At 29.8% G+C, this 12,500-nt stretch overlaps 1 protein-coding gene across 1 annotated transcript in view; it reads left to right on the top strand.

Moving 5' to 3' along the window:
• Positions 1–8,684: 8,684 nt before the first annotated feature.
• Positions 8,685–12,500, top strand: part of LOC138867458 (longitudinals lacking protein, isoforms H/M/V-like) — a 10,953-nt gene continuing 7,137 nt past the window's right edge. Inside the window, exons 1-4 of the mRNA XM_070143288.1 lie at positions 8,685–8,839; positions 11,354–11,456; positions 11,579–12,172; positions 12,340–12,500. The exon at positions 12,340–12,500 is cut by the window's right edge and continues 88 nt beyond it. Of these exons, the coding sequence (XP_069999389.1) occupies positions 11,376–11,456; positions 11,579–12,172; positions 12,340–12,500 (836 nt within the window). The 5' untranslated portion in view covers positions 8,685–8,839; positions 11,354–11,375. The remainder of the gene's footprint in view (positions 8,840–11,353; positions 11,457–11,578; positions 12,173–12,339) is intronic.

The raw sequence follows: 12,500 nt of genomic DNA, 5'->3' as shown, positions 1-12,500 counted from the left end.
AATAATATATGCACAGTACAAACTTGTACACAAAAATATTTATACTCAAGCAAATAAACTTACACATACACAATATAACGAAACTACACACACACGCACGCGCGCGTACACACACACTCACATACAGAAGCACGCACACACACATCTTGTTTCTTCTATCTAGATTTTCTTTTTTTTAAGAATAGACTTGATTTGCGTTAAGGTTTCGTCTATTGTATGTCCAAACAAATTATATATGTAGTTCCACCTTTACAGGACATTATCATGTTATACCCATTGTGTGCATGTATAGTATATTGTAGATTGTTCATTTGTTCAGGACCCGTGAAAATTTATGGATTCGCACACATGGCTATGAATTCCAAATCTAACTCAATCAAGGAAATGCCCATCGAAATTTTGCAACAGTTATCATTATCATCACCTTTGATATCAATATTGTCATTTATATTTCTCAATGCTTCTCGTTATTAAAATCATCGAGAAAGAATGTTCTTACGTGGGATATAGTATCATAAAAGAAGGTACAACAGTTATCATTATCATCACCTTTGATATCAATATTGTCATTTATATTTCTCAATGCTTCTCGTTATTAAAATCATCGAGAAAGAATGTTCTTACGTGGGATATAGTATCATAAAAGAAGGTACAACAGTTATCATTATCATCACCTTTGATATCAATATTGTCATTTATATTTCTCAATGCTTCTCGTTATTAAAATCATCGAGAAAGAATGTTCTTACGTGGGATATAGTATCATAAAAGAAGGTACAACAGTTATCATTATCATCACCTTTGATATCAATATTGTCATTTATATTTCTCAATGCTTCTCGTTATCAAAATCATCGAGAAAGAATGTTCTTACGTGGGATATAGTATCATAAAAGAAGGTACAACATAACATGAAAATACCACGAAGAATTTCATGTTAGATTAATAATAGTTATACATATAATAAGGTTACATTTTCTTTGAAGCATTCTAGAGTAAGGATTATAAGAAAACCAAAATGGATAACTAATATATTTTTTACGAAACAGTCACTATCTTTACGGGTTTTATCAATATGGTTATAATGGTTATCATTGCCATTGACATTATTTTTGGTAAATTTGGAAATGCAACCCCACAGAATAATTTTCCAATAGCTTTCGTCGTGTTTCGAACGAATCTAGCACTCATTTTCTTCGCAAACGAAGCATAAATACGATATCGGTCTCGATAGCTGAGGAGGGTATGATTGGCCTACATATCTGGGAATTTCGAGAGATGTCGGCAGAACACTAATAAGTAATTATCATAGAATGATGTGTTCTACCACATGCTAAGCTCAGATTCTTTAAATTAGGTGTGGGGTTACATTTCCAATAATACCATATTCATATCATTATTTAGATTATCATTATTAACAGAATTGTTATCACTATCATTACTATTATTAACAATGTTATTATTATTATTATTATTATTGTTATTATTATTATTATTATTATTATTATTGTTATTATTATTATTATTATTATTATTATTATTATTATTATTATTATTATTATTATTATTATTATTATTATTATCATTATTATTATTATTATCATTATTATTATCATCATCATCATCATCATCATCATCATCATCATCATTATCATCATCATCATAATTATTATCATTATTATTGTTATTATTATTATTACTGCAACTACTATTTCTATCATTTTTATCATTATTACTATCATTACTATTATCATTAATATTATTATTATTATTGTTATTTTTATTATTATTGTTATTATTATTATTATTATTATTATTATTATCATTATTATTATTATTATTATTATTATTATTATTATTATTATTATTATTATTATTATTATTATTATTATCATTATTATCATCATCATCATCATCATTACTGTCATTATTATCATTATTATTCCTATTATTATTATTATTATTATTATTATTATCAGCATCATTATTATTATCTTTAGTAGTAGTAATAGTAGTAGTAGTATCATTATTAGTAGTATCATTATTATTATTATTATTATTATTATTATTATTATTATTATTATTATTATCATTATTATTATTATTGTTGTTGTTGTTGTTGTTGTTGTTGTTGTTGTTATTGTTACTATAATTTTTGTTATCGTCAATGTTATTGTTACCGTTATCATTATTATTATCATTATCATCATTACAATTATCATTATTATTATCATTATCATCATTATTATCATTATCTTCATTATCATTATCATTATCATATTATCAGCATCATCATTATTGTTCATTATAATCATTATTACCATTTCATTATCATTGTTATTATTATCCTCATTATCGTTATTATTACCATTATTAATTTTGTTATTATCATTATTATTATTTTCATTATTACCATTATTACCATCATAAATTATCATTTTTCCATCATTATTATTATTACCCTCATCATCATCATTACCATTGTTATTGTTATCACCTATTCTAATCCTTACTCTGTTATCATTATTATTATTATTACCATCCTTATTCTCTTAACATTATTATTATCATCATTATCATTATTATCGTTGTTATCATTATCATTGTTATTATTATTATTATTATTATTATTATTATTATTATTATTATTATTATTATTATTATTATTATTATTATTATTATTATTATTATTATTATTATTACTATTATTATTATTATTATTATTATTATTATTATTATTATCATTATCATTATTATTATCATTATTACCATTATCATTATTATTATCATTATTATTGTTATTATTATTATTATTATTATTATCATTATTATTATTATTATTATTATTATTATTATTATTATTATTATTATTATTATTATTATTATTATTATTATTATTATTATTAGCATCATTACTACTATATTAGTATAATTATCATTACTATTATCATTATTGTAATAATTATTATCAACATTATCATCATTATCACTACGACTATTATTATCATTAGGGTAATGACAATTGTTATCATTGTCATTATTTATCATTATCATAATTATCATTATCATTAATATAATTTTTAGTATAATTATCATTATCATTATTATCATTGTTACTATCATCAATAATGATAATAATAACAACAATAATAATAATATTATTATTATCCTTGTTGTTGTTGTTATCATTATCATTGTTGATGGTATCTTTATCATAATCATTATCAACATTGTTATTATTAGTAGTAGAAGTAATAGTATTAGTTGTTGTTTTAGTAGTAGTATCATTGTTATTATTGTTACTATCATTAGTATTGTTATTATTGTTACTATCATTAGTATTGTTATTATTGTTACTATCATTAGTATTGTTATTATTGTTACTATCATTAGTATTGTTATCATAACTCTTAATGTCATCATTATCATCATTATTATCTTTATTAGTGTTGTTGTTGTTATCATTACTACCAATGTTATCATTATTACTATTATCATTATATTGTTATTGTTATTGTTTTTATTATTATTATCATAATCATCAGTATTGTTATCATTATTGTTATTATCATTATTATTGTTATTATTATCATTTTTATCATCATTATTATCTTTATTACTATCTAATTACTGTTATTCTTATTATTTTTATCATTATCATTACCATTATCATTTCAATTATTATTGTCATCCTTATCATCATTGTTAATATTATTATTATTATCATTATTATTATCATTATCAACCTCATTATTATCTTCACCATCATCATTATCATTACAATTCTTATTATCATCCTTATTATAGTCATTATTGTTATTATGATGACTATTATTATTTTCATTATCATTATTGTCACTGTTATTACCATTATCATCATTATTATAAATAATAATCATTTCCATTATCATTGATTATCATGATTATGGGTATTATTATCATTATTAGTAATACTATTTTTATTATTGTTGTTAGTATCATCATTTTTGTTATTTCTATCATTATTACTTTTGTTATTATCATTATGATTTCCGTTATTACTATCATGGTTATTTTTGTTCATGGTGTTATTGTTATTATTGCAATTATCATTACAATCATCATTATCATTATTTCATTATCATTATTATTATTATGTTCATTGTCATGATTGTTGTTGTTATTACTATTATTACTTCTATTATAATAATTATCATTATTATTGTTATTATTGTTATCATTGTTATTATTATTATCATCATTAGCTTTATCATTATTGTTGTTATCATTATTATTTTTTTATCATTATCACTATTATTATTATTGTTGTTGTTGTTATTATTATCATAATTTTATCATTACCTTTATTATCATTACTATCACTGTTACTGTTATCACCACTGTACCATCATTATCCCCATCACTTTATTATCATTGTTATCATTATTATGATCATTATTGAAACGATTATCACTATTGATATTAGTATCGGCCAGAAAGTGAATACTAATATGTAGAAAGATCATATGTTATCCACGAACAAGCATCATTATTACTTTTATAATTTCATTCGGGTATTTGTTTATTAAGATAAGATAGAGCATGATATGAAACGTAAGCACAATTTTTATAGTCACCACGAATATAAAAACCATATGAATTAGCCCTATTCATGTCGACAAATGTAGAAAAGATATGAAGGAGAATGAATATCTTCGTAATACAAGAGATGTATTTAACCGTTTTCGAAGATATATTCGAAACCGGTTAAATACATCTCATGCATTGCGAAGATATTAATTCTCATTCATACCTGTTTTACAAAATCCTAAGAAAATAATGCATTCCCGAGCATTTGGATAAACAGCGGTCCAGGAGACTGAAGTAAATCAATGGGACATATTATACAAGGGAGTTCCTTATCAAATATTATACGAAGACACCACGAACATAAGAAGACAGTGCATTCCCAAGTATATGAATAAACTGCGGTCAAGGAGACGGAAGTAAATAAATTATTAAATGGGAGTTACCTATTGAATACTACACGGAAATACCACAAGCATGTAACATAAGACATTGTATTTCCAAGCATTTGAATCAACTGTGGCCAAGGAGACTGAAGTAAACCAATGGAACTATTTGCAAAAGGAAGTTACCCAAACGAATACCGTCATAGCAAACAGTGCGAAGATACCACTATCATAAAACCATGACAGCGCATTTCCAAGCATTGAATAAACTGTGGCTAAGGAGACTGCATTAACTAGACGGGACTATTTGTAAAAGGGAGTTACTCAAAGAATGCTGTTATACTAAGGCATCAGCTTTTGGAGTGGATAAAAAAGTATTGTATAACTGACCGGAACTTTGAGATCATTGTATCCAATAGCTAAGGCCCAGTAGAAATAGTGAAATTGATTCGAACATTTATGTTAAGCTTTCGAAGCAGTGACCGGGAGGGTTGTTGCACATTTTTTTTTTCTTTTTTTAGTTTTGTCCCTGTTCTTATAAGATGAGCTCCCTGATGCAATGCTTTACAGGAAAAGTTTATCGGTATTTTAAATGAGGTAATAATGCAATCACAGGACTTTGGCATTGCTTAAAGAAACATTTTTCGACTAGGGAATTTATGCAGCTTTCGTTTCGCTTTTGTTGAACGGGCTTGTGGTTTAAGAGAGTAAGCCACCAAAGCCGTTTGATGCGCGCATTTATTGCACGACATACCATACTGAAGACATAGAGTGTATTTATTACCGGTAGCATTATGATTACGTGCAAAAAAATCCTGCTCTGGAATGGAAATAAATGGAAACTTGTTCTGCAGACAAAATCAGTGGAACGCGTAAAATAGGAGAGGCGCCATCAGTCAACAGAAGGAAAGAATAGGCCTCCTAATACTTGACAAGCTCCAAGGAAACTGATTGTCTCTTAGAGTTCATTTTCCCTTTGAATCTTTAAGTCTTGTCAAGCTGTGTCATGAGCAAGGCCCTATCACACTAGCACTTTTTCCGTCTAGTTCTGGGGTTCCGTCTGAAATTGAGGCTTTCCACAAGGATCGTCTACAAACGGAACGCCTCCCAGACCAAGACGGTTACGACCGTTTCCGTCTGACTAAGTTCCGTGTTGATCTTGTGCCATTAATAAATTAGATAGGATGATTGAATGTAAACATAGGCTAATATTTTAAAATATTCGTATATACAATATACATCATCTTATTTCTTTAACATAATGTAATATGAATGAGAATGTCCGTGTGATTCCCGGGACCTCACTTCGATAGCGCCATGTTTATTTACATGATTTTCATACGGAGTTCATTCGGAAACGCCAAAAATTTGACGGAAAAGTGCTAGTGTGATAGGGCCTTGAATCAGATTCAGAACCATGACAATTTACAGTATTAACATTTCGAATATCATAGGTGTTGATTTTAGTTCCTTTGTCATACATTGCCCCTGTGTGAGAAATTATTTTCAAGTCGAATCGTTATTCTATTTTCACCAACGGGAAAAACAGCTTTGTGAGTCTTTGTTTATAGCAAGATTTGTTTTAGCACGATACGGCCCGAACCAGTTATATATATATATATATATATATATATATATATATATATATATATATATATATATATATATATATGTGTGTGTGTGTGTGTGTGTGTGTGTGTGTGTGTGTGTGTGTGTGTATGTAATAAATAAAAACTACAAGATAATGGAATACCGAAGTGGATGTAGTGTTCTGTGTAACGAGATTGTGCTAGTCATCCTAGAATTGAAATTTAGGAATGGATAACCCAGATATCCAGCCATATTTGCAAGGGAAAGGCTAGATCAGTAGCAACTCGAGGTGTCATGGAAAAAGCACATGGGGTTTATTTTGATGTCACAAGAGTTATGGATGCTTTGTGAATATGGTCGATCATGTTGGTCTCTTTTATTTAAGAAAAAGGAAAATAATGATCATAATTGTTATATTTTTGGTTGAACAGTCATCAAAACAGACGCCATGACACCTCCTCGAGTTGCTACTGCTCTAGCCCATATTTGCAAGTTACTCTGATCTCACTTACCAGAGATTAAAGGGCCAACCAATGGGGACTAATATCCTGATTGGCTTAAACTTCCCAGAGGCATTTCAGCCGAAAGAAATGAATACTGGTAGAAATAGAGACTTTTAAATGCTCGTGAAATTTTCTCTTTGGGAATCCTGGTAAGGGAGGTAGAACGAGAATTAAGTAGGAATTTCCTTTCCAGACTCAGAAAGATATTCTAACAACAAATACAAGACGCTTTTGAAATGCACTATCTGTTAAAGAAATTGCTTGGCGAATTTACTATATGGGATGCCTAGTGAAGGAGGGAGAAGGAGAATTATGAATTTCCTTTCCAGAATAAGGACGACAACAATAAAGCCAAGTGTTGTGGATCAGTCAACAGGTGATCAACAGGTAACCGAGATATACTGTTACACCGTAGAAAAAAAATCAATTGGGTGACTCAAGGGAAATATATATATATATCTTCTAGAGGTTTTCTAATAATTAGCCAATAAAATTGACAAATATCTTTAATTCCTTTGCACATAAACAAACAAGGTTGCTCGTTTTGTCAGTGAAATAGAGGCTTAGGTATACGTTCCGAATCAGTAGCAACACCGGAAACGAATGCTACTGTTTCGAATAAAAGATAATAGCAATGATCAATCATTTGCATTTGGTTATATGCACGGCACTGTGAGAAGAGAGAGAGAAAAAAATACATACATGCATATATATATATATATATATATATATATATATATATATATATATATATATATATATATACATGTGTGTGTGTGGGTGTGTGTATGTATGTATCTATGTATGTATATATGTACATATGAATAAATATAATATATATATACATATATATATATTACATTAACATATATTCTATAGAAATGCATGTATACATATTTGTGTGTATATATCTCAAATTTTATTAGCTGTAGTTTATGCAAGGCGGGGAAAATTATTGTTTCCCTGGCGTATTTCGCACAGCACGGTCGTTTTAAAGTCTTACCTTCGGGAAAGAACAACAGATACGGAAATATTTCCATCAGTAAAATAATCCTGTACAATTACGAGTAGCGAGAGACTAATCAATATTTCCAGCCCCTCCCCCTCCCTGACACTCCATCTACAGCAAGTTAAACCCCCCCTCCCCTTCCACCGCGTTTCCAAAAAAATAACATAAATAAATATGACAATGATAAAGATAGCATCTTTATGAGTATATGTATATTCGACATACCACGTGATGTCATAGATTTCAAACATGCTAAGCATATAAATTACTAGCTTATAACGCGTAAACAAAATTGTGTTGCCGGCTTCGCGCAACACTTTTGAGTTGCTGAGGAAGCGGCAACATGGCGGCGACGCTGAGTTGCCTAGTATCGGTTTAGGGAATTTGATTTATATATATCTTTACCTTATGTTATTGTGAGTGTTTTTTGTGAAGAAAGTTAGATTTGTTCGAAATTTATTCGCACCATGGACAAGGTTATTAAGAGTATCTTAATATTATAACTTATATTTATATTTTTTTCGAGCATCGCCTCAAATAAAAGAATACACAAGCATATACTCATAGGCAAAATTATAAGATCTAATCTATTATAATTTCTCCAGGGCTCCCATGTAATCAAAGACAAGGTAGTAACAAAGAACGATCAGCGAAAAGGAGACAAGACACTGAAATAAAAGAATGAACAGGCAAGCGAGAATTGGAACTTCTGCGCAGCGCATCAACGGAGCGTCTCGGACTCTTCCAACGTGGCGACTTTCTTCCTTTATTTTGCGACGCTGAAGGTATTTTCCGAGTCATTTCCTGCACTATTCGGTCGAGGGAGAGAAGGGGGAAGGTGGAAGGAGGGAGAAATGGCCGCGACTCTTGGGCCAGGTGTAGGAACTTGCGAATAAATGGGAGACTGAGAGAGTGAGACAAGCCGCGCCTTGGTTCTCACACTCTCATGCATTTTCATCAATTTTATCAATTATTTCTCCTATTCACTTCGTTATTTCGCTCGATTTTTGCGTCTTTGGTAGCTTTGGCCTGTACCCTCTCATTTTCTCTTCTTTTCCAAACATTCTTTATCTTGGAAATTATCCGATTTGTTATTATAGAATGATGAATGTATAGAGAATGAAGAGAAATATGGGAGACAAAGGAAGCGTGAAGAGGCGAGAGGGAGAGAGAGGGAAGGAGAAAAGAGAAAGAGAGAGATGGATAAAGGAGAAGAAATAGCGAGCGAGAGTGGGAAAGAGATTTATGTAGAGAAAATAGAAATAGATAGACTGCCAAAGTTGATTAAGAGGACGAATTGCATGAGATAGAGAAATTGAAAGAGGAAGAGAGGTAGACCGACACAGAGGGCGGGAGGAAGAGAAAGCAAAGAAAGAAAAGATTTATGGAATCACAGATGTAATATAGAAATGAAAGAAAGAACAATATTGGGTATTTCACTTTTTGCTCTTTTTCTTTGGTTTTTAAATTTTAACCATTTGCTTTTTTCTACAATGATAATAATAGTGATATTATTATTATTCTCTTTTAATAATTTTCTCTCATCATTATTACCGTGATTGTCATTTTCAGTTATATTTTTTGCTATTATTGAATTTATTGTTATTGTTATAAGGATGATGATTTTTATTATTGTTATTATTATTATTATTATTGCTATCATCTTCATCATCATAATTGTTATTGTTATTGTTATTGTTATTATAGTTGATATTACTATTATGATGGTTATTATTATTATTATTGTTGATGTTCTTATACCTTTTTATTTTTATTTTTATTATTATTGTTATTATTAATCTTATTTTCATTTTTGTTATTGTATTGTTATCATTGTTTAGGTTATTATTATTATTTTTGTAATTGTTATAATTTTTCAGTTATTATTATTGTTTTTATTGTTATTATTATTGTTATTAATATTATTATTATTATTATTATTATTATTATTATAATGATTGTTATTATTATTATTATTATTATTATCATTATTATTATTATTATTATTAATATTATTATTATTATTACTATTATTGTTATGTTATTGTTATAGTTTTTATAGTTAATATTATTGTTACTATTATTATTATAATTATTGTAACTGTTATTGTTATTGCAGTTGGCAGCATTATTACTAATAGTAGTATTGATATTAACATTGCCATTTATTATCTATAATTACTGATATTGACATGTTATAATGGTTATTTAAATAGTTGTGGCCTTAGGACCCATATTTCTTTAAGATATTTGCCTCAGTATTAATGATGTTGGTAATGATGAGCTGTTTATCATGTATACAGTCCAATTATAGTTGATTATGTATATTCTGATCAGCCATAGCAATGGTAGTGCCCACAATGGCAAGGCAGTGCATAGATACGCCAACAAAGTAAAACAGTTATAAAATTACTGGTGTCATGCAAACAGTAAATTGTATTTCCCCCCCCCCCCCCCCTACACACAGACAATGTAAGGGGGTTTTATAATGACAGTACATTATGACAGTGTGGCATTGCCTGTGGCTCTTTAGGCAAGGCAAGCAGAGTACATTTTGGAAAGTTTGAATTTGGACTCACAATATATTTCCTGGTAAATTGTAATGAAAGTCATAGGCATAGAAGCAACAGTGATTACCTTGTCTTATGACACTCTAATTACCACTAATATATTATTACTACGAGTTAGCCTACAGTTACTAGATCTCTTAGAAATGTGCAGACAGAATAAACAATGACCATATTATTGTTATTTTAATACTGTGACAAAGTCTTAGTTTCAGTCAGCCACAGAGAGCAAGATACTTGTTTACACAGATATTTTGGACATAATTAGATGTATCAGGTGTTCTTTTCTATCATAAATAATGAGTATCTATGATAGTACCCTCCTGACCTCCCTACCCAGCTTCCTTAGGAAAACGTATGGGGAAAAGTTGATCATGAGAAGGAGGGATAGGAATAATTTGATTTGATATCTGTGTAATGTAGATAAGCTGTATCACAACCACTGGAGTCCTGTTTAGCATACTGTTACCTTTTGCAATAAATTGATATCATTACTATCATATAATTATGATCATCACCATCATCATCTATATTACTGTTGTTAGTACTATTGCAGTTCTGCTTATTTTTATTTTTATTATTATTATTCATTATTTTATCTATATTTTTTTTTCTTTCTTTTTTTTTTAGCAGCTGTAATAGTAATATTGTATCAATACAACAATAGTAAGAGCATCTTTGTATGTATGTGTGTGTTATATAAATTTTACTTATTTGCCTATTTTCCCACAGGCACAACAAAAAATATTTCAAGATGACAGATGGAATGCTCTCCTTGTCGTGGAACAACCACAAAGCAACCTTTTGTCACATCCTCTCCACACTAAGAGAAAAGGTAATAGAAGCATTGTGGTCTTGGGATGATATGTTAGAATGATTGTAAAGGATATATTATGTATATTAGTATATGGAAATAGGCATGATTAATATTTTTCGCTCTTTTCGTCACTTCCACAGGAGAGATATACAGATGTCACAGTGGCATGCGAAGGCAAATTTTATCCAGTACACAAGTTGGTTTTGTCAACTTGTAGCGAATACTTTGAGAAGATGTTTGACAACACACCTTGTAAGCATCCAGTCATTGTACTAAAAGATGTATTACCTGATGAATTGGAGGCTCTTTTAAGTTACATGTATGATGGTGTTGTTAGTGTAGCGCAGAATGATCTGGCAAGACTAATAAAGGCTGCAGAATTGTTGCGGATCAAAGGTCTAGCTGTGCCTGATGAACCCCCAAAGCCAGAAGGGAACAGGAGAAAATCCATGCAGTCTAGAAATGCCTCAGATGACCGAAGCAGTCCACATCCAAAGCGAAGAAAAGGCGATGAGAGCAGCACCGCCTCCCAACGTAATGCCCCAGCAGCAGCTTCTCCTCCCTCATCCCCTCGAGTCTCACCTTTCCAAGGAGATAGTGAACAGCAAGGAAGCAGCAGAATTCAGCAGGATAGTCACTGGATGGATCAGAGAGATGACCCAAAGGCAGACCATGCACAGGAAGACAGACTTGACAATCACGCCTCTTCTCAATCTCCGTCTCCAAAAGTACAGGTAGGATCAACTTGAACAACTTATTCCTAGTAGCACTTTAATATTTGATATTTTTATTTATTTATTATTTGTTTGTTTTTTTAGTATTATTAACTTTTTACATACACAATGCTGAAATATGCTAGGCATGTAAAGACCATTGATATATAAAAATGACATCTTTTCAGGTATTAGTCGATGAAACGCTAGTCAAAGAAGAAATGGAAGAACCTATTAGTACCAACCAAGATGATGGGATGGACTATGGATCTCTAGGAAGCGACTCCAGATTAGAGGGCTCGTGTGGTGGTGAAGGAGACGATAATGCTAGTCTGATGATACCTAACAA

The sequence above is a fragment of the Penaeus vannamei genome, chromosome 30 (genome assembly GCF_042767895.1).
Source record: "Penaeus vannamei isolate JL-2024 chromosome 30, ASM4276789v1, whole genome shotgun sequence".
Taxonomy (NCBI): Eukaryota; Metazoa; Arthropoda; class Malacostraca; order Decapoda; family Penaeidae; genus Penaeus; species Penaeus vannamei.
The sequence above is the reverse complement of the archived record's forward strand: the minus strand, read 5'-3'. Positions and strand labels throughout refer to the sequence as shown.